The 24,565-nt window shown below is 39.0% G+C and overlaps 1 protein-coding gene across 3 annotated transcripts in view; it reads right to left on the bottom strand.

Annotated features, from left to right (window-relative positions):
- The window catches only part of CELF2 (CUGBP Elav-like family member 2), a 553,335-nt gene that overhangs the window by 356,679 nt on the left and 172,091 nt on the right, over nt 1-24,565 (bottom strand). For 2 of the 3 annotated variants that reach the window (XM_071552831.1, XM_071552836.1), the window contains exon 1: nt 23,219-23,435. The exons of the other annotated variant lie outside the window; for it this stretch is intronic. In XM_071552831.1, coding sequence (XP_071408932.1) covers nt 23,219-23,271 — 53 coding nt within the window. In that variant the 5' untranslated portion in view covers nt 23,272-23,435. Of the gene's footprint in view, nt 1-23,218; nt 23,436-24,565 lie in introns of those variants that run through there. 3 annotated transcript variants of the gene reach the window in all.

A 24,565-nucleotide genomic window follows, 5' to 3' on the forward strand; every position in this document is an offset into this window, starting at 1 on the left:
TATTAACTAGAATCATCATTCAATGATTAAAGCAGAAATTTTAGACTATAAAGTCCACCTGACCAAAGAAGTGTATTCTGCACAGTAGCTCCATGTTATCCATCCTTATGGGCAAAGGGAGTCTGGGACTGAGCTCTGAAACTCTACATGTTAAAGAAATAATATTAGTAGTAAGTAGGAATATGTTTGAGATGTCAAAATATGCAGGCCTAAAGTAAGAACCAGGTCTGATTGTTTTGAATGCTGCATAAAAATTATTGCAGGAGAACCTTGATCTTTTGCAATTTTAATGGAAAAGAAGCAAAAATCTGGAAGAGAAAAGAAAAAAAACCACCAAAAGAAAAAAAAGTGAAGACAGTCACTACGTGACACATACCAGGCAGAGGCTAAACCATGACTAGATGGAATAAAGGCAGTTGGGATTTTCAATCATCTATATTTATTAGATCATATATTGCTAAGATTACTGTCTCACGGGAAAAAGAGGTGAGAGACGTAATAACGCCAGTGATTATTAAAAAAAAATCCAGCTTGACATTCAGAGTCCAGGCTGAACATGCACTTAAAATAGGAAGCTGGTGTTCTCTTACATACTCAAATTCCTGCAGTAGCACACTAAGAAGTTTGAGCCATACTACTTCAGAGCTTCAAATGCCTCAAGTAACTGTATTTTCCAGACACTAATACTATACCAGAAATTTTAGTGCCCCTGCAAGCTATATGGTGTTCCTGCAGTGCGGATCATAAAACAATGAAGCAAGATATTTAATTTGACCATCCTTTAAGAGGTAATTCCTTCACATCCTGAAGCACAAATAGCCTAATTAAGCTGGTAATTTGGGAGTCCCCTATGTTAATCAGTAATGATCCCTTCTATGAACCGAAAACACAAATTTGAAAGAAAAACTATGTTTCCTATGGGATCCCCTCCCAGTAAAATAGAAACTTGTACACAGAAAGTCCACAGTTTTGCCAATTTTCTGGTACAATTGTCTTTCCTGTGGTGCAGGTATTAATTAGAGCCAATCCCAGGCATTTGATGTAAAACGAGATATAATTTAAACCTCTCCCTCTTGAGAGAAAAACCAAATCTTCTCGGCTCATTTTCAGAACAACAAAATAGATGGAGGGATCAAATAAAAGGCACTTTTTTAACTGATATATACCTAATGGGGTGATTTTACATAGAAAGAAAATTGGTTTTACTTGCAAGGATTTAATCCAAACATACACGCACAATATATAACAGGAAACTTCAGTCTTCAGATATCTGAGCATGAGCATGTACTATGATGTAACAATATGTCCAAAAATCTCAGAATATTTACTTTAAAATACTCGTAATTGGCTATAAAGTTCATCTTTAAAAGATGCCACCAGAAAGCCACAAAGATAACAACACAGCTTGGTATTACTTTAATTTTGATTTAACAATGTGCAGCTTGGCACAATATCTCATTCTCATTTCACTTCAGTAGTGCAGAACTTGTCATCTAATCTTACTTCAATAAAATATGCCTAACATCAAGATCCATATACATTGCTTTCAATACTGCCTATAAACATGTCTTTCTGCTTTGTTTTAAATGGAACCTCAGGGTACAGAGCAATACAACACAGAAATAATTGTGCCATTTTATGGCAGTGAGAGCCATGCAACGTTAAAAGCACAGCTCAACAAATTGGAATGATAAAAACATTCTTATTACATACAACTTTAAGAGATATATATATTTTTAAATTCATGTCCTCATGATGAAAGACCTAATGAAGAGATGAAAGGAAAACAGAGGTTATTTTCAGAGAATTGAAATGCTCAGCACGGCCCAGAGACAGCAATAATATAAAAATGTACGTCTAGGGACTTAGTAAATTCACCTAAACAGGCTGGCATCTGCATGAATGGAAACACAATTGCTTTTAATATCAAGCCGTCAGCCTGTTGTGTTTCATAACGACAAAGGAAATTCAAACAAAACACGAGAATCGCTTTGTAATTGCAGGGGAAGCACAGGCAAATGCTGCCTCCATTTTATTCAGTACAAAATTGCTGGAGTTTGCATTGCATGGGAGCCTTTTCCACTCTGAAGAAGTTCAAACATTAATTAAAAAATTAGTAGTAAAACCACCAAAAAAAGGAAAAAAACCCCTCACAACCTAAGGTGGACCTTTGAAATAGCTGTCGGTAAGAGGCATTTGTTCTACACACTGCCCATGGTCAGAAGCTTAGAGTTACTAATCCTTTTTGCCAGAGCACCTTTTTTTTGAATCATTATGTTACTAGAGGTAAAACCAATGCCCACAGCCCTGGAGGAAAGGGCTTAGCTGGAAAGCAGCAGCTAGGAGAGGAAGGATAACTTTGTGTGTATTGCAGCAGGCTTTTCTTCACAAGACCTGGATTACCATTTTCATTTTTGACAGAGGATTTCCATGTCACCTTGGGCAAGGTACCTAATTATACCCATTCATAACACGGTAACAACTATTCCCTTTCTTTTTTGCCTCCCCCAGCCATCCTCTCACACAGAGGAGTGTGTTGGAGCATTCACACACTCTGCCAAGCACCACAAATCCCTTTGCCTACCTCCAACCCCAAGTGTCATGTTTTTGGTCATCAACTCACCTGTGTGTGCACTCAGGGCCAGTCAGCACAACTGCTGAAATATGTGCTAGAGAAATTTCTTCCTATCCTTTTGGGTTTTGTTCTTTTTTCTGTTGGTTTGGGGTTTTTGTTTGTTTGGTTTGGCTTTTGGGTCTTTTATTTTGTTTTGTTGGTTTGGTGTTTTGTTTGGGGGGTTTTTGTTTGGTTTTGGTTTGGTTTTGTTTGTAGGGTTTTTTGGTGCCTTTTATTTTTTTTAACAGTTTGTTGGAATGAAGAACAATTAAAAAAACCCCAACCAATCAAACAAGGACAAAATTGCAAAGACAAACCTGTCTTGTGAAAATTTCTTATGAAAAATCAGGCTGCTCACTACAAGACAGACATTGAGAAAGCCTGGTGTGTGTTCAGAGAAGGGCAATGGAGCTGGGGAAGGGTATGGAGCACAAATCTGATGAGGAGCAGCTGAGGGAGCTCGGGAAGCTCAGCCTGGATAATAGGAGGTTCAAGGGGAGACCTTATCAACCTCTACTTGAAAAGAGATTGTAGCTGGGCCAGATTGGGGATCAGGCTCTTCTCCCAGGAAACCAGCAATATGGAGAAAAGACTTCAAGCTGACTCAAGGAAGGTTCAGGTTGGACGTTAGGAAAAATTTCTTCATTGATAATGTGGTTAAGCACTGAAACAGGCTGCTTAGGGAAGTGGTGAATTCATCATCCCTGGAAGTGTTCAAAAAAGTGACTGGTGGGCATGGTGGTATTTAGTCAAAGGATGGCCTTTGAGGTCTTTTCCACTCTGAATGAGTCTATGATTCAGCCTCAGTGTCCAGTCCCCCGTCTCAGTTCTGGACTCCATCTGTTAGCTAAATGGTGGCTGTCCTCCCTCTGTCTCCCATAGGTGATATGGACATACACCAGTCCACGGAGTGCTGTGGGATCCTGGACTTTTCTCAATGTCCTGCTGGTACCCATCACACTCTTTTCAAGTGGAATGCTTTCCTTCAAGTGAGGGATGCTCACCCTCTTTCACTTGCTCCAGAGGATAAGCAACTTACATATATAGTCAATTCCACTATAAAAAATAAGTAAAACTTATTTGTAAAAAGATTCAGAAACTCACAAAATGGTAAGTTTGATGCAAGATGACGTGCTGTCCCTCCCTGCCTTGGACTATACTTTTCTTAGACATAAACAGATTCCAGACTCTGTAAGCTTTCCTTTTTACAGCCCACTCAAGTCCAACAAATATAATTATGTGCAAAGTGTCTGTGATTTTTAAGTTCTGACTATACCATCATGCTTTGAAGCAAAACTGAGCTGCATTTGCATCCAGCATCCCCCACAGCTCTCATGAGTCAGTGGAACAACTCACCCTGCATCCTCACAGATCCTACCCCATTTATCAATAATTTGTAGCCAGTTACACAGAAGATCCCTTTTTCCATTATCCCACTTGGGACAAAACTGCTCAAGACACATTGATCAAATGTAGATGTGATAAAAGAAGTGACACTGTCTCTTTTACCACAATTCTCTGTACTGTTTAAATTGCAATAACTCAGATTTTCCATCTTAGATTTTTTTTTTCCAAGAGAAAGCAGCAAGAGAATCATTGTTTTGGCCTCAAGGCATTCATCAAGTCCTCTCATTTCTTTCTGGAGTTCAGCAGAGTAGCCACTTTATCTGCTGTGTGATTGGATAGATTTTTTTTTTCCCCAGGAAGATACTTCATTTTAGTGTATATGGAAGGTATATTGCACATAGAAACCAGGGGAATAGAGTAGCAAGGCACTAAATCTATCTGCTAAAGAACATTTATTCAAAGACAACCGCAAGGCTCAATCTAATTGACAATTTCTGCTTGAGGCCCGTGATTAAAATACGAAGGCTGCTGCAGGTAAGAACAGGAAAGAACTAGCACTGCCATTGGCAAGAGCCTGCACAATAGCTGTCATGACCAGCAGTTATCACTGATTTGCTTTTAGCATCTAGTGTTAATCAAGATGTGATGAGAAAAGGATTCAACTCAACAGCAGGGTGGAACCCAGGGGAAAGAAGGTGTTAGGTAGAGCAGAAACACGTTGTTTTGGTTTTGTTTACAAATATACTCTGGAATGTATCTTGGATATCCTAAATACGCAAGTGTAAATTGTTGGGTTTTACAAAACATTTTAGGCCTGTTAATCCATACATTGTTACTGTTCTGCATAACCTCATCAATTCAATGAGATCTTACATAACGATTTTCTTCCCTTTGTGTTATCTCTGTAAAAAGAAGAAACAGTAGGCAGGAGTTAAGAGTGTATTTCTGCTTTTGAAGAGTTCTCTATCAATTAACCCCAACAGATGCTAACTATGCCATGCATTTTCTGTGACTCACCGAGTGAAGCATTTCTGAACCCAACAGTTGAGACAGCAAATATTGAACATATTTTTAAGCCAGCAATCAGTGGAAAGGAGATGTGGTTCACCAATCACATTAATCCAAGAAAATTCTAACACTTCACGCTTGCACCAGTGTCATACACTGGTTGAAAAGATCCATGTGTGCAGCTTGTAGTTTCTCACATGTGCCCCTCTGAGTGATGCACCTTGGGGCAAACAGTGCTGCCCCTTCCCATTTTAGTGATGCATCTACCTGATCATCATCCCTGTTAAACTCCTTTTATGGGTAAATAGCTACAGCCAGCCCTTCATGAGTTGAATGAAGTTCATTTAGATCTTAATGTATTCAACCTAATTGAAAATGGATAACAGCATGGTTTTTTTGGTTTTGTTTTTTCTTTTTAAAAAGTGAAGAATTGAGCCTTGACAAACTGCTCAAATACTCGTCAGAGTTTCTGGCAGATTTTGAAAAATCACACTGAACTTACTGGGGCCACTGCCTGCTCGGGCACCTCTCTAAAACTCACTGTAAATCACACACACACACACACACACACACACACACACACACACACACACACACACACACACACACACACAGCACCATGAAAATTAAACCCTTCTGTATTCATGTCTTTGTTTGACAGAAAGAAATTGCAGTCAGGCAATTGGCCAGTAATTACATGAGTACAAATCTCTAATACAGATACTCTCATACAGAAAAAAACCCCCCGAACAAATATTGAGAGCCATGATTGAGGTTACAGAGTAGCTTCACTTGAACTAACTTAAAATTTTTTGTTGTTAGATGGACATGTATTTTAGAGTCTAACCTAGTTTAGTGGGCTCAGAACTGATGTTGGTCTGCTTTTATTGGCAGTTTTGCTTTGAAAGTTTGGTGTCTCAGTCACCACTGAAATTTCAGTAGATAATCTGACCTCTTTCAACTCCAAATAGAAGTGTCTGAAGGTAAAACAATTTGTGAGTGTCCCTTGCATAAGTCAGCTTGGGAGCTCTCTGTGTACAGCTGGTGACCAAATGGTTCTGCTCAGTGCCTAAGCTGCCTTTACAACATTGATCTGTTTCCTCTGCTTGCAATAATACAGCTACTATAAATCCAAGCAACCCTAAAGGATTATATACATAGGGGTGTGTCATGTGGATTCTGCTCAGATTTGTGGTTTAACATTAATTTCAGTTGTTGTTTGGAGAAGAAGATGGACTAAGCATGGTGAGGAGATGGGGGCAGGCAGAAGAGAGACTTCCTGGCTAACTTCCCAAATGCTCAGTGATGAAGACTATAAGGAGGACCTGTGGGAGGAGAGGCACCTGCATTAAGAGGAGTTTCAAATGCCCAAGAAAATCAGGTGGAAAAGGCTTTATCAGCATCATGTAGAAACTCACTACACCAGCTATCCTTTATTCCAGCTTCAAGATACAGAGCACAGCTTTATACCTATATTTCCATGTCTTTCATGTGCAAAGTTAAGCTGTTTAAAAAAGTTTATCATTTCCTTTACTTTTAATAAGAGCTCACTCTTTAGGAAGTACAGATATCCTATTTATTGTGTTTTTTTTTCCTTAAAATGGGTTAGCTGCAAAATATATACACAAATAAGATGTATCAAAAGGCTTGTAATCAAAGCATGGAAAGTTTATCTCTCTACTCACAAACAGTTGCAACTACCTTCATTCATACACATTTTTGAGAGGAAACCAATTATGTCTCTGGCTTACTTGCTTTTCTGAGGACTCTTTTCCCTCAGCTAACAACCCTTGATAGATTATTTGAGGAAAAAGAGAGTGGCTTAGTTTGTACCCAAGAGTAGCAAAGAAAGCTAGAAGGTGATTAGAGTGAGGTTTGAGAGTTCAAAGCAAAATATGTTATTTAATACCACATAAAATCATTTATATTCAAAGACCTAATTAGGAATGTGTGTAATGAATCCTACCTACTCTTCACAGAGTACCCTTTAATTCAAAGTGTTTCAAGCTTATTTATGCCTTTCAGAAGTGGACTGGCATTGAAAAGACAGCCACAATCTCCTCTGGAAAATACATTTGATTACATTGCTGCTTACATCACCTTACTATAAATAGCATTGGTGGAACTTCTGTAATTTCACATCATCTTTGAGCCTGTACATTGTGTGCATGCAGATGTATGCGTGACATGTTTAAATCTAAGAGCCACAATTTATTTGTGCTTTGACAAGTGCTACATACCTGCACATAAGGGGTGCTCTTACATATATATCTATATATATATATATATGTAGGCTTGAATATCTGCTCATGTTTCAGCAGACCATTCATGGAGGTGCAAGGAGTAATTTAGAGATGAAGGACACTCAGTTTTACCTTACTTGATCACCTCACATACCACTTCATTCTACATTCACAAGGTCTCAACATCCCTAGTCTGGGTAGGACGTTGTGCTGGTCTAAGTTGTGTCACTGCTTGCAGTTGGTCACCTTCAGCATCACCAGCAAGGGTCTCCAGGCATTCTCTAAACATTTATTTCTTCCTGTCTTCAACTCCAGGACTTATTTCCCTTCCCAGACCTTTCCTCTTATTCTTTCTAAGCTGCCTCCTTCTCCTCGCCAACATCACATCTTTCTAGAAACACATCTTTTCAGCCTCCTCTTCTTTCTGGGCCTCAAACATCTCATTTATGAATCTTTGAGCAACCTGGTCCTGTGTAAGCTGTCCCTGCCCATGGCAGATGGATTTGGAACTTAATGAATTTTAAGATCCCTTCCAACCCAAACCATTCTGTGATAACAGTCTATGGGAAGAAGGACAAGAAGTAATTAGCCGCTAATTGATGCATCAGTGCCATATCTATTAATTGGAAGACTTAGGACATGCCACTTTTTCTTTAGTTTGGATGTTCACAGAAATCTACAGCCAGCCTGTAGCAGTTGCTGTGAGGAAGCAACAGGCTTTTATGCGTGACAGTTCAAAAGTTCAGATCTGGATGTTCACTCCCCCACAAATCCCATTTATCTTACTCATGTTAACATTAATGCTTATTTTTTTTGGCTGCAATTGTTGTCAAATATGTATTAACTCACCTCCTGCAAATGTTTCACTGCAAAATCACATGATTTGAAGTAGGATAATGATAAAAATCTGTTTGTATTTGACTACAACACTTGTTTACAGATTGCATTTATGTTGATAAGATTGTTGTTCTCTGCTGTTTTTATTAGGAGGCGTAAGGCAAGCACTAATCTCCTGATTTACGAGTATCAGCACTTTGCATTAACTCTCCCTCTGCTAGATAACCTGTTGAGCTGCTGCTACATTTCATAACAATCCCCACAAGGCAGCAAGCATAACTCATAAGCTGGATACATCCCTCCCCTCCAAAATACCAAACCCATTTAATCATGCCCACAAATACTAGCTTTAGCTTTATGTAAGCCTCAAATGAGCACACAAATCTTGCTATCTCTATTTGGAGTCTAAAACACTGGAAAGATTCCCGAGTAAGACACTGATTTTGGAATACACCAGAAAGTTCAAGCAAAGCAGTAAAACACAGCCTACCCCAAACAAGCAAATGTGTTACTCTGCCAAACCAAAGTTCACAGCAAAGTTAAACACAGTATTAGAAACAATTGAGATTTACACTGAAGAAGTGGCAGGAGAGGTTCAAACCCTAATGAAAGCCTATGTCCCCAAACTGAGAGCTGTTTCTGGTATGATAGGCCAGTATGGAACTCAATCATCAATGCTCTCTGAAGTCAAGAACAGTTATAGGTGGACAATACCTCGAAGCAGCTGCCTTAACAAGAACTAGTATAAAAACTTCTGCCAATATCTTATTTTTGGACTGTGCAGTTCAGAAAGAAACAAAACAAAACAACAGAAACCAAACCAAACCCCAGAAGTGTTTGGGCTAATCTCAGGAAGCCGGAAAATGGCCAGGCTCTCTTAGAAGCTCAAATGCCAAAAAATGAGAGCACGAAGGAGCTTTGAAGCACTAATCATCACTTTTCCTGTCTCAGCGAGTGCCAGTGAGCAAGAGGATCATTTGAAAACTTGGCTATGGACCCCTCATTCTCATTTTGTTTCTTTTAAACAAATACTTCAGCCTAACAATCTCCAGGACAAACACAGCTAAACGACAAAAGATCCCCACCCAGCACTCCCTGGTTATTAAGCCCTTGGTTTGGCATAGAGTTTTCTTTGACAAATAAAAGCATAAATATAATGTCTTCACACATAATTTGAGGACGTGCAGCTAAGATTGATTAGCACTGGTATGGAGTCTTAAAAATAACACGTCTTTAAAACACCAAGCCATGAACGTAAGAATATAAAAGAACCAGAGTTAAACTATTTTAAATTATTGAAATCTTTCCCTGAAGCACACTGTCAGAAACCTTTGCAAGCTGATGTTTTTGTGGCTGTTGGGCAGGAGTTTTACTTTGTTTCTATAGTACACATTTGAAAGGATCATGAACATTTAGCCCAGAAACAAGACTGATGCTTCCCATTTGGACTCAGGAAACATTTATAACACACAAAGTCCAGAGTGAGGGGAAAACATCACAGCTGAAGCAGAAGTGCAAATTTGGTCAGAAGACAGAAGATGCAGATTTTAGAAGAGTAATTTCTGTAGCATTGAGAAGTCAGAAATCTTTGTGTGGTTCCTGTTTAAAAACTCATGAACTGACAACCACAAATGAAACAAAGGTCTCAAAGCAAGTCCTAAGATTGTGCGATAAACCTGGCATAAATGTAAAGAAAACCTCACAATATGATTTTCTATATATTAAAACAATTAACACATTTCTGCACTTTTGCCTTTTGAATGAAGACAAGGTTATTGACCTTACAAGTCTTTGTGTACACGTGAGCATCTATTCCTTTTCCCTGTGTGTTTGCAGACCAGAAATCCCCATTCACATAATCATTTTTCTTAGAGCCAAGGAAACCTGTAACGATGAAAACTGATAACACTGGATTTTTTATGTGTACTCCTAAAGATTTCCCAACACTAAGATGTTGGGCAACACCCTATAGCCCTGTGCTACAAATATCAAACTCATAATGTAAGACCTTAGGCTATTTCTGCTGTTTCCCACCTGCTCCTGTCACTGACAACCTTGCATAGAAAACTAAAGTTCACAATTTATAGTGATGGTCTCTCAAAAACCCAAAAACAATATTAATTATTTGAAAAATTGAGGGGGAGAAAAAAATAGTAAATACTATTTCCCCCCCCCCCCCCCCCCCCCCCCCCCCCCAGTTTAACAGCCATGATTGTGTAAGCCATAAGCAGTACTTTTCTTACAGGGAGGAAAGAGGGAACGTTCCAAATCAGCTGAAGAAGGAAGGTAAAGCTGCAAAGCCACAGGAGTTTAAAGGGGCCATTGAGTTAAGGATCATTCCTGCAATTTGATTCAGTTCACCACAAGCTTAAGAACCACTCAAAGGTTCAACTCAGGTTTTGGTTTGACCTCCCAAATTTGACATTTACAGATTTAAGTTGACTATTGCTATTGACTATTTAGGAATAAGAAGTACAGTCACATATGAATGTTGGCTTAATCCCTCCCACCTTTTTTGAACTTCTTGCTCAGCTTCTGAGGTGCTTGGCAAGGAGGTGGTAATCTCAAAAGTACTAAATTGTCTTAAACCTCCTGAAAACAGGCAGTCAAGTAGACAGAGAAACTCAAGTACATTGCATGAACAAGGACACTTTTAATCCTGTGTAACATCAACACCCCATCTTTCATTCCTCAAAAAACCCCAAAAAACCCCAAACAAAAAGAAACTCCAAAAAGCAACCCAAACCAAACAGATAAAAAAAATCCCCCGATAAAACCCACTCCAAAGCAAAAGAAATATTTTTTTAAATGCCACAAAAGAACCCTAAAACTGAGATCACCAGAAATAGCAAAAAACCCAGAGCAGGAGCCGCCTCCCACCCCCAAGCATGAATCTTCATCTGATTCAGCACAAGATGATCCAACTGAGACACACACACTCTGCCCAAAGAGATAAAACAGATTTCAAGGATTTCAGCTCTTCCAGAGTAAATTTTTCACTCTTAATGTGGAAAGATAACATAGAGGAGAAATAACTTGCAACACCAAATGAATAAATCTTGGTTGAACATACAGATCCTTCCACACAAAAATGGAATTAAACGAGAAACAAAACTGGCCCAAATTATACTAAGTCTCTCTATGCACATAATGGAGTTCTCCATCCACATATATTTTCAGATGCACTATGCAACTTCAGAAAGTTTGAATTACAACCTAGAAAAGATTTTATGATCTTGAAATCTTCAGGACCCTTTATGGTCAATCTAATCCTTTACCTCAGAGAGATATCTGCATTTATCTTGGATCACCATTGCATCAAGCTCCCAGGAATTAAATGAGAATCTTGTTACATTAAAATAAAGTTGTTTATAATCAGCCACGCACAAGCTGTTGGTATGGCTTGCTGCCACACAAATCAAGGTTAAAACAGGCCAGCCTTACAGCTGAAATATAACTAATATGACATTATTCCTTCAGACATTTGGTTAGGCTGACAAATTTGTAACTCTGTAATTTACACAATGTCCCTGTGACATGTGGCAGTACAGCTATTGTGTATGGAGATTTTTATCATGGGAAGGGGGAGGGAGCAAAGTGTACATTTTCCTCATGTAAATCTTCCCCATAACAATGTCAGAATGCATACTGACTTGCTGAAGTATACAATTTACCTATCTGAGAGTACACAAAGTTCAAGTGGTGATGGAAAATTATTTTAAAGCAATGCAAAATTACCCCATGGAACTCACTGGTTCTGAAAGTGGTTAAGATACTGTACACAACACAGTTAAATAAAAGTATATTCTTTAATAAAAAAACCTGGAAAGATTTCTTCTTTTTTCTCATTTATTGCATTAATAAAGTAGATGTAGTTAGAATGCAGTATTAGGAAAGAAAATTCAATGAGTGGGATTTTAATGCTCTTGTATAACACAGCAATTGTTAGATCAGACAGGAGTTTGTTTTATGTGACCTTCCATCCTTAAGAGGTACAAAAAGCCTTCATGGATAGAGATATGTTGCCAAATAAGGAAAGATTCTCCTCGGCCTCAGACAGTAGTTGGCCAAAACGTGAGGACTTATATCCTTCCCCATTCATTTTAATCCCATCTGATTGTAGATGTTCTCCTCACCCATAAAAATATTTTTTTTCCTCAATTCTAAGCATTTGTCCTCCATAGTATCTACTGGCACATTATCCTGTGAAGTAACTGCCAGATGGGTTATTGGTTTTAAATCTTTCACAAGATTTCTTTTTTTTCCCTCTCCTTTGTGTTATGAAATGAACAACAAAAGCCTAAGACATGGTTTCTGAGAAGTGCTTGCTATTCTGTACAACTGTTTGCTCCTGTAATTAAACACTCCTCATAAGGAAGCCTTTCTAGGTCTGAAACTTTTAACTAACTATTGCTGGAACCCCTCTGTTCAAGCACATTTTTTATCATCTTTCTGAAGGAATTCAAAATTGGCTGCTTCTCCAGAGACTACACAAAGATACCATATATAGGTAACTGCCCTGTTCCAGACCATCACATCTTAAGGAACTGTCATACGTACTGATTACACAGCTCCCTCCCTGCAAAACTGACTTTACTCTGCAGTGCCACACTAAGTTTCCAGCTGCTGAAGAAATAAAACATGCCCAATCCTTTGCTGCAGAGCTGGTTCTGCTTTCTCATCCCACTCTCACCATGTAGATTTGTGCAAACTTCCTGTGTGGTCTGACTGCTGGTGTGTATTATAAGAACAAATGGGGGGGAGGGGGGCGGGGGGGGGGAGAAAAAAAATAATGCAGAACTTGTTCTTTCCTCCAGATTGTCACATTTTCTGATGTTGCAACCTGGAGCCCAATGTTGTTTCATGTCCAAATCACAAGCTCACTGTATACATGGCTCATCTGCATCTACAGAGCTTGTTTTCTCCCTGTTGTTATAGATTGTATTTTCATACTATCTGCTTAAATTTAATCCCCAATGTGAATGGGCAATACAGGATGTACAATCAACCTTACAATAACTCGCAGAGACTTTAGTGGGAAAACAAGGCAACAATTAGTGCAGTATGATTAACAAAGTGACATGGTACATTCAAGCTATGTTTCTGTACATTACAGGTATTTTATTTGAACATGTTTTACTTTTCTTGAAGAGTGGTTATGATGGGATTTTTTTTGCCTGTTTTTCTGTGGGTTTTTTTTGTTTTGTTTTTTTGTGCTGTTTTTTTGTGGGGTTTCCCCCCCACTCTGAAACAACTGAAGTCTTCTCCTAGGACCTTTCTGCTATGATGCCTGCCCAGTAAACATCTATAACTGTGGCAAAAATAATTCTGGCAAAGGTAATTTCTCATGTGCATGTGAATAGGATCGACTTGTGCCTCATAGAATTGGACCTGCAGCTTCATCCATGCTCACTCTTCTTGTTACCTTTACTCAACCACACAAAAGTGAACAGCATACATTTTCTTTGCTGTGGGTCAATTTTCCACGTGCTATATTGTCCCAGCAAGAATAATTTGCCTGGTTTTGTTGTTGGACGCTCTGCTGTGCCTGGTTGTACAGTATCTAGGGATAAGATGGAGAAGAAAGGATGTGAAGTACAATAACTGCATCCCAGACTAATACAGATAGAAAAACTCAGACTGTGGTTTCCTATAGAAACCATTGCTAGAGAAGGTACTTTTAAGTTAGTGCACCTCTCAGTAATAGAGTAACTTGGTTTTTCTCTTGGGTGTGGAGAACTGAGACTACGTTTAAATTTGTCTTATGAGAAGAACGAGGGCAAAGATGTGAGAGACAACAAAGTCTACATAAAAAAGCAATGTAGCCAGTTTTGAGGCATCATGTACCAGCACTCTGCAGTTGCACTTGTAATACCTGTGTGCATGAAGTAAGTTCTCATTAGCCACAAATTTTAATGAATCTCATGGTAAACAGCAACTTACTGCCCACAGATGTAGCTTTGACTCTCAGTGAACAGCAGGGAGATCTGAACTCTGTTAAGTGCAATCCCAGAGATATATGTGGGAATATAATTGTTCTGGGTTAAAAATAAAGAGATTTTGCAGGAATGGGAAAAAAACCCAACAAACAACAACACATAAACAACCAAACAAAACCCCAAACCCCTCCACACCGACCTTAAAAAAAAGGAAACTTTCAGCTCAAATAGGTAGCAAAAAAAGTTACTTTGCAATACAGCAAATCTGGTTTCTCTTATCATCACTTACCAATGATTTAAAGTTTGTACACAACTTATGTAGTTAGTTTAGTCAGCTTGTCTACAATGTCAGATGTCATAGGTTTAAGCTTGTTAATAGACTGTGGTAAATTTTTTAATCTATTTGAATGCTAAATAACTAAAGAGCAAAGAGCAGGGTCATCTGTTTCTTCTAAACATGGGAAAAAATAACTAGATAATTAAAACTTAATGTAACTTTATTCCCGAGAGCTTTTCAGAGTCCAGAGTTTAGACAGAGTAAAACTGGGCATCAACAGGCTGGAATAAATTAGTACAGTGAGCACTCTGACCAAGACATTTTTTCTTCTATTAGATCCAGAAACTTTATGTATAAAAAGGAAGATGTCAAGTCTTCTGCAAAACAGATGGGCTCCAACTCCCAGTTACTCTAAGTCAGTAGATCTTGCTCAATGGAGTTTTGTCACTTTGAGTCAGCTGGAAATCTAACCCCCAAAGTCACATAAAAGTACCTGCCAATTAATTCCTCTTGGAGTCAATGAAAGTTTACATCAGTGTTTAAACACTTTTCTTCCCATCACCCCATTTGAGACCTTTAATATCTATGTGCCCCTTCCAAGCCTGTAATTCTTCCCAGACAACATAAATCCTTTATTTTGGCATCTCTAGCCGAAACCTGACCCCAGACAACAACATTTTGCAACTCTTGGCAAGGTCAGTTTTTCCAACAAGGGAGAAGTCCAAGGGCTACAGGGACACCCACCAGCCTCAGCAGTGAAGGAAAGATGTCCAACTGAAGTACCAAGCTAGCAAACATTCCAAGCACCTCAAGTGACAGGGCGCATAACTAAGAGTTCCAACACATAACATGGATCACAGACCCAGTACTTCTTGAGGGAAGTTGCATGGAAAGCCATGCAAGCCTCACAGAGACTAGAAAACACCTCTGATTAATATGCAGTAACCTCTTGCTTGCTTAAAACAAAGATTAATTACAGGCTAAGAGTCTGAAAAATTAAATTCATTCCACAAATGCTTGAAGGTGATTTTAGTTACTACCTAATTTTGCAAGTAGTCTCAGCTTGAGATCTGCCAGAGTCTCCTAGTTCAGGATTAGTGTAGCAGGAAGAGTAGTGCTCCACTGACACACAGCCATTAAAATTGTGGATTTATAACCTATTTTTGGAGGAAGATTATTAAGTCCACATATTTTTCAGAACTGAAATGTCCACTGTTTCAAAGAATCACTTAAGTCCTTCCTATAACATTACTGTTTTTTTTCAGACCTGGAAACCAAGAATCTGATTTAAAATTAAACGTCTTAACACTTAAAAAAACCAAAACAAAATCCTTGGATGGAATATGCTTAATCAAATCACTAAAAAGTTATATCAAAATTTTCAACCCCAACTTAGTTATGGTTCTATTTATCTACTAATTTAATACATAAATGTAGTCTGCAGTTCAGGTATATTAAGCTGAGAATCAGTGTTCTGCTACTGAAGACTATTGCAAAATTACCTGAAGTAATGAATTATTTTTTTAACAGATGAAAATTACCTATACACAGCATTTCTGGAAGATAACTGGCTACAATCAATTTAACTTGACATCTGAAAAAGAAAAAAAGAATTCTAGCACAACAGCCTTGACAGATTTTTCCAGTGATCTGAAATCCATCCATCCCACAAAAGAGAGAGACAGTACAATTGTGATAATCACTGGGACTTCCCAGTATTTCTACCCTTAGAAAATTTTCACTTTTAAAACTCAGTTGCAAAAAAACAAATGAACTGCAACAAAAAAGCCAGTGTCTGCAGATCAACAGGTGTTCAGGAACAAAGTGGTTCACTCATACCAGCTGGGGACCAACTCGAGAACAACTGTTCTATACTGAATCATCAGGACATTCCTCTGCAAGGAATGCAAGGACTAACCCACAGGAGAAAATTAAAAAATTAAAATCAAAAAGGAGGAATTTATTTCACTTTTGATGAAACACAGGGAAAGACAAAGAAAAAAAATGAGAAATTATATTAAAAAAGTAATGAGATTAGGTTTGATTTTTTGTTCTTTAATTAAGGAAAATTAGAGTATAATCAGTAGAAGCTTGTTTAGCTGCTCATAAAAAAAAAAGAGCTGGGTGGTAACATTTAGGTTACAATAAGGTTATTTTTTCAGTTTCACAGAATATTTTTCAGGAGTATTAGAGCTCCTGAAGTCTGAACAGACTCCTTGGGAGACAGTGATACACACCAGACAACACCCATAGGGAACAGTTACAGTATTTTCCTAAGAGATAAGAAATTCATCTCTTGCACAGGTCAAGCAAAGTAAAATCTTAGCAACAAAGACTGCAAATCTCTCTGGTTTCACCTTGCTTTGCTCCCTCCTTGGCACAGCATCTTGAGACTAGGAGGAGTGCAAGAGATCTTTAATGAATGCTGAAAAACCCCAAAGCCTAAGATCTTCTTGGGGAAAAGAAGCTGGTAAGTGAAAGAAATTTGTGTGGCTTGTCCTTGGTGCCATCTTGCAAAGACAGAAATAATGAAGAAAAGACTTTAGGAAATGAGTAAGGAATTACTTGTCCTCAAAAGAATTAAGTTCCAGTTTCAGTTAAATAAATTATTGTTATGAGGGCAGGTGGTGAAAAGCCCAGCCCAGGGTTCACCCCCACTGCTGTGGGTGCTATAGAACAGATCTATACATCTCTACAGTCATGAAAAGCTTCTAGCCAAAGCAGATCAGACAGGTATTAACAGGTACACTTTACCACTGGGAACTGAGGCACACAGAGATTAAGTAACTCATCCAAACTGACACAGAAAACCTGAGAAAAGCGTGAAGTTATAACCTCATCTCTCAAGGCAGAATATAAGGCTGCCACTGTCCGGTTACCTTTCCTGAGTAAATGCACTTCCTCCTAATTTCAGTTCCACTGAGTGCAGAGCTAGACAAAGCTTAGAATTTACCATGGGTTACTTATGAAAGAGGTGCCAAGATCTGCGGGAGTACATTAGGACTGTCATTGATTTAAGAGATGAAGATGATGAAATGGTAGATGAAAGTCAGCATCATTAAGTAATGTGTGGAGGAAAGGATGATCCTGCTTTTAACCTGCACCCTGCAACATGTGCATCTGTGTAACTGGATGTCAGTAATCACTCGTCAGGAGAGAAATTCTGTGGTATAATAGATGAAGAAATAACACAACCTTCACCTCCTCTCAAAAAGAAGGAGCCTGAAGTCAATGCCTCAAGGCCTGAGCAGGGAAACCACTCCAAACACCTTCCACATGTCCCAAAACATGGATGCAAGACAAACTTCCATGTAAAAGAGCCCTTCCAGGGCATTGCTTTGTTAGCAAATGCAATCAGTGTGGCAAACCACAGAATCTCTTTGCCTCAATATGTTCTGGACTCAAAGTTTCAAGTGCAAAAAACCCCATCAGATAAATTAATGGAGAAAGGAATCATCCAGGAAAATCCATTGCTGCTGGCATGGGAAGTCTCTGAACTGCAGATCACTGGTGTTACTACTCCTACTATCTTACTGGCATAGAGTCTGGCTAGACAGCTATGTTGATAGAGCAGTAATTTTATATTATGTTTTAGGGGTTAGGGCAATTTAAATAATTAGGCAAAGGAACATAGCAGCAACAGTAAGTAAACCTCTTTGGGAGAAATCATTCATTTGAATTGGATGGTTAAATCCCCCATAAAGCACCTGGAAGATTTAACAACTCATGTCCAAATGAACAAGATGTAATAAGCTTGTACACAGGCTTGATATGAAAAGTGGATTGTTTTTAGCAAAACGGTGGAGAATAACCTCTTATTGAAATGAGTGATAGTGAATTTTAATCAGGGGAAAATAAAGATGTAAGAATAAATCTGCACAGGCTTAGAGGAAGAATAGATGACTTTCTCAACCATCAACAATAGATGCAGGAATGTGTTACATCTTAATCTGCTATTTTCTGTTATCTTTACTTTTTCAATCATCCCATATATGCTGCCTTTTTAAGGGGAAGGAAAAAAATCAAGAAAAACTACCCATATTGTCCTCTACAAAGTGCAGAGGAAGCACAGATACAAAACATGGCGGAAAAGAACAAAAATTCATACTTCAATATAGCTGGCCATAATTTTTCATCCCAGTATTATTCACTTGAGTGACTGCAGAGTTACACATTCAAACTGAAAATAGAGGAATCCACACTATGTTTTCCTGCTCATATTTATCTTATCAGAGCTTGGCAACAGCCACCATCCCATGATGATTCTCATCTGTGTCATGACTTAGGACCTTCACTAAAATCCCTTTCAATGCCATCTCTGACACCATCTGTATTGTGGAGTGGTAAACTGGAAAACCATTTCTCAAATGTGTTTTTAGTTATTACAAGATACACACACCCTCTTTTCAAGCTTTTTTCCTTTTATTTTTCTTTTTACTTTTTTTTTATAAGCAAGCATATTGTCGCAATTATGAGGGAATTTGTATTCTCCACTGACTTCTGAAATTCCATTATCTGTATTTCATGGTGGCGATGGAGTCCAGAATTATGTCCCTGGGCCAAACTTTCAGGGCTTGTTTTCTTTTGTTTTTTGAGTACTGGATGGAGAGAACATTGTCCAGGTTCTCAGAGTAAACCGCATGTGAAATACTATTTTTTACTCCTTTTCCTGAGCAGTTCTGTGTTGGGGGTTCATGCATTATCTGGGCTTCTCAGATACTGGATGGTTTATCTTAAGCATTGCTAAGATGAAAATGCAAAAGCCAAAACAGCAACAAGATTTGCATCACTATGATCATCTCGATTTTTTTTTTAATCTGTGCCTACACCTAAATTTGAACTATTATGTCTACTTTCCTTTCCCCTCCCCCAATTTGAAGCTATTTAACCCACCTCAATTCACAGGCAATAAGAGGAGCCGGATGTTGGGGCAGGACTATTTGCCCCAAATAGCTCATAATACAAATACCAACAAGGCTGAAACGGCTCCTCCTGGACTGACTTGCCAAGCACAAAAACCACTTTTTTCCTGAAAAGCCAAGCTATTAACAGGCTGTTTGGATGGGGTGTGTGGTGGAAAAAGACATTTTGGAGAGAACATTTGAATTGGTACATCCGCCTGACACATGACGTGTTGCAAACAAGATGTTCCCAACTCCACCAGCCAAGTTGGATGGGCCAGTTCAATAGGACTTGTGATTTGGGATGATCTGCACGCAGAGCAGCACAGCAAGATTTGCTGCTTCCCAGACTGTAACCTGACCACTCAGATGAGTGAAAACTCCTACTCTGTGCTTGGATTGCACCTTGGGGTTTTGAAGTAAAGTTAAAACAAACTTTTTTTTTCCTAGCAATATGCCATAGAAAGGTCATATGTTTCTTCAGACAGGAATGCAAAGGGGTACAAGGTCTTCCCTGTATAGGTAACTCATGTGATTTATAATGCTGAATTTAACATTGTTGGATCCAAATTAATGGAGGAAAGCCAAAAGGGAGACATGGCCTTGAGGGATTAAAATATTTTTTTTCCCTATTCAAGTCTCTCCTTACCAGGCCACTGCTCTGCTTTTGCTCTTGTAGGAGCCCAGAGCACAGGTTGATTCAGAAACAGTTGGCCATCACATGTGAGGAACAAAACCACACCCTGGAAGTACAGAGAAAGGTCTGAACAGGGATTAGAGAGTTCTCTGGAGTCACAGCTGCTGATCTTGATCTCTCTTATGCATTAAGGGGGCTAGATCCCAACTCTCATCTCATTTGGGAGATGGGTAAATGGGATTTCTGTCTCTGTGGATGGCTGGGTGAGCACACACCCTTTGCTTGTACGGCTCTGAAGAATTTTAAAAAGGCCTGTAGTTTTGCCAATGTCTCCTGGCTCTGAGGAGTACAAGATGACATGATGCTTATTGTAGTCACACTATGAAAAGTGAGAAGGCTCTATAAGGGAGATTAGGCACTTGTGTGTTAATGTCACAGCATGGATTTTATGCTGGGATCTTATCCCCAAAAGAGACAACAGGAGGAAAAAAAAAAAAGAAATCCATGTGCTCTCTTTCTAGTATCTGTGATATTCAGGTCACTGCCAAGAAATCCAGTGAAAGAAAATGCACATTAAAGTGTGTTTAGGCCCCTGTGTTTCCCCTCTTACTGTAATGTGAACCCAGAGGATGTTAAAACTTCCCAGAAATTATAGCAGCTTTCACTGTCCTACCTCAGATGGAGCCAACTAAAGAGGAAGGCCTGATGTAATACTATATATACACACATCATTTTGCTATTTATTTATTTTAATACTTCTGCTAGCCCTCCCAGCTCGTCTGGATGAAGTCCAGCAAAACCCCCCACCATCCTGCAACACCACCCTCCCTCCTTTGAGGCTTCACCACCAGACACAGCCTTGTCTGTTGTTATGTTGTATCGTAACCTTCATTATTACCTTATTCAGAGGACAGAGGATGTGCTTCCAGAGGATTAGGGGAGCCAGAGCTCAGCTGAGGTGGAAATAACCAGCACCAAGGCAGCCCATAACTGCTCTGAGCTCCTGGGAATTATTAAATCCCAATGTAAGTATTTCCACCTGCTGCCTCCACAAGATCTGCATCCTTCAGTCTTTTCCCAGCTAAGCAGGGCTCAAACTGTGAGCAAGTCACAGAATAAATTACAGGGGTGCAGAAGGAAAACAAAATTGAGGATTTCCCATTGTAGGACACTGCTCTCGAGCTGTTCGTGGCATTTCCTACAGCAACTCATTTGAGTCTGAAGGAATTGTTTAGTGCACCTGAAAGAAACATACAGAAACATTCCTCTATTTCTTATAAATATTAGCTACAGGCTTCTTTGGTTCATAGAGGGGAGACAGTGAAACGAGGAACCTCAGAGGTATCAAACAGGTTGGAAATTGGCCTGCAGAAGAGGAACTAAAATTTATAAGAAAAGGTAAAAGTGGCATTGCAGTTTAATAAGTCACAAGCCATATGAGCTGCATGTTGACTTTAGCTTTTTTTTCCCTGTCAGTGATCATTCCACTTATATTACATATTGCCTTTCCCCACCTCTTAACCCTCTGCATCCTGCAGTTGAGCTGCATAGTGTCACATCTGGGCAAAGCTGATGTTGTAATCATACACAGAAACTACACAGAGAGGTGTCCAGACTTAATCACGTCTTTGACCTACTCTGTATCCCTACAGCTGCAATCTCCACACTCACTCACAAAGTTGGGAAACTTCAGGCATGCTGTAGGAAAAACGTGCCAAGGAGATATTTCTCCTACAATCATGTAAACACATAATTTTTGTAAGTAAACAGGATTCTTCGAGAGGGCAACATTGTCTCCTCCTTAAATATGTTTCACTTTCAAGTCCTCTCTGTCACCCCTCAAGTCGGCACAAACCTGGTATCACCTGACCTGCCTAGCAGAGCAATCAGAAATAGTCTCGTAGAGCTAGATAAACTTAAAATAATTCCTAGAATAGCTTTTCTGGAGCACATACGCTGTAAAACGGCACATACGGAGCTCTGCAAAAACACTTTACTGGCACTGATTGGTGGTGACTCACAGAAGTCCCCCCGGCTCTGGTCCGATGCAGGGGGACCACTCAGCCCGGATGCCAGTCCTGCACTCCACCATCCTGCACAACGCTCCATGTGAGCCAACATCCTCACGGAACTTTTGGAAGTCAAATAGAAACTCATCATTCTGTGCCGACAGCCCCAAATGACTTGAAAAATAAAATAAAATAAACTTGCAATAAGCCTGCTGTGCCAAGTCTCATACCACAGACAAGGATAGAGGATCCCAGTCCACATTCCTACACAGAGGCTCAGAAAACGGTCAGGGATTTTTTGACTTCTAAAATAGAAAGTTCAATGAGGAAAAAAAAAGCCTTAGTCATGTAAGTAGAGTTTATATTTTGACTTTGAAGGGTTGTTTTTCAGTTCATAACCCATTATGACCTCTAAAACATTGTATCAAGAAGATAAAGTATATTTTAAAATATTATTATTGCATATATACCACAGTAACATCACAATTCACACACCTCCAATCCCTATAATTTATTCAATTAAAAAATTATCTGCAGCTTCATGCTTTGCATAAAAGCTGAGGGAAATTCTATAAAACTTTATACATTTAAGTAATTTTGTAATTTTATAATTTTGCCATTTACACTCCCAGATGTTTCCAATGCCTTAGTGAACTTTCTGCAAACCATCTGCAAACTTTTATATGCCCTGATTCTCAATAAGGCAAAACCAGACACAGCAGCATTAAACACAGACATTTAGCACTGTGTGTCTTTAATATCTGCAGCAGGCATTAACGGGAATTTTTTCCCCCTTATCTATTTTAGAGTTCAAGTTACCATTTGTCACTATGCAAATTAAAAAAAAAAGCAGTGCTGAAGGAAAAAAAAAGGTAAAAAACTATCAACTTTTAAGTGCCAACCAGATGCCTTAAGAGAGACAACAAAGTGTGGAAGTTTCAACAACAACATGAAACAAGGACTTCAGTCCCTGTTCCTTCCCCCAAGACTATTTTCCACTTCTCTATCAACTTTCATGCTGTTTTTTTTTTTTTTATTTGCTCCCCTGCAGTTTGCCACCCGTTCTCATGCAGAGCACTACGAGGGAAGCGGAGAGTTAATGCTGCAGTTGCAACTGGTGTGAGCCTTTACTATTAACTTGAATTTACGGAACAATCTTTCCTTAAAAAGAAATAAAAAAAATCCTCACTGCACTGTAACACTGAGAAATATATTTAAAAAAATCTCTCTCGGGTCTCTCTAAACATCTGCTCAAAGGTTTTGCTGTATCTTAAAAGGGCTCTAATTACCAGAAACTCCTTTCTTACTTAAGCCCAGGGCTCACATTTCGATTATAACTCAAGCTCCAGTTAATTTAGGTCTAAACCCAAAATGCCTGTACCAAACAGAAGAAAACATAGGCCTACCTTAAAACTTTCCAGCTTTTCAGAGGATCCAAGTCAGAGATTATAGACACCATTGTAGGAATATAACAATATAATATATATTAAAAAAAAAGAATAAAAAGAAGACAAACCACGGCAGGGAAGGCTAACCACAAAAGCAGCCAGTACTCAACTCAGTGTGGGAATGACAACAAACCCAGCACAGCTCTTCCTCCTTCTCAGGCTGATAAGCACTTGTCCCAGCTTCTCTCCACCCCCAAAATCAATCTTGTGCTATATTGCTTCACAGTCCCAGTTTCATTTCTTCACCACTACCTTTTAAAGCCCTTGTAATCTGCTCCAACTGATCAAATTTGACCTTTTTGTAGTCCACTTTATTCCAAGCACAGCCCTCAGTTAAATCTCTCTTTATTAACACCGTCCTTCTTGGCTTTCTTTTGGAACAAACACAGCTCAAGCTCGAAGCCTCCAGCCTTTGCCAGCAATCATTTACAGATTACTGCAAGCTGCAGTCTTCTCCTTTTGGGTATTTTCTTCTACCTCTGAGGTTTGCTTTTATATTATTTTCTGAAGGTTGTTGGGGGTCTTCCTTTCTCTGTTCTGTGCAGGCTGGAGTTTGACACTTTTAAAGGAGGGAGTTTCTAGTACAACTCCTCTCCCACCCTTCCCTCCTCCCCTTATCCCTCACCCCCATATAGAGAGATAGACACGTTAAAAGCAGGTCACAACCTTTTGTGTACAAAATAGTCTTTCTCCCCCCTCTTCATTTTTAAAATCTATTAGAGTTGATAGACTTATACATTGAAGCTGTACCTGAAAATGGTATTATTTGAAGAAAGACTGGAATTATGGTAGAATAATAAAAAGTCTAATAATGCAAAGCCAAATGTAACCCTTTGGATGTTTGAAAGGGGGAAAGGTGTCTATAAAATTCCATTAAATGCATTTTTTTGTTGCTACTTAAAAAAGAAAAGATAAAACATCCTCCAGATTACCTATGGTGATCTGAAAAGTTGTGTGACTGCTGTTAGTGTGTGTTTACTTAGGAAAATCTAGATGATTGGCTTCTTTTGTGTTTCTGTAACACTTTGACATTGATTTCCCTCCATTTAAATATTTCTCTTTTGCATTTCCCCCCCCTCTACATGTTTTCTATTTACCCTGGGGGTGACTGTACCCTCTCCTTGAGCTCAACCGATTCATTAGGATTTCTGGAAATTCCTAAATTATAGTTCTTAGAGGGAAAAAAAGCAAAACTGTACCTCATGAAGTGTTCAGTCAGAACCAAACTACCCCAAATGGCAGAAACTTCCACTTTGCTATTTATACTACAGGCATATGCTCCTAGTTTCCCTCTCCACTAGTCGA

Source organism: Pithys albifrons, chromosome 3 (genome assembly GCF_047495875.1).
Source record: "Pithys albifrons albifrons isolate INPA30051 chromosome 3, PitAlb_v1, whole genome shotgun sequence".
NCBI lineage: Eukaryota > Metazoa > Chordata > Aves > Passeriformes > Thamnophilidae > Pithys > Pithys albifrons.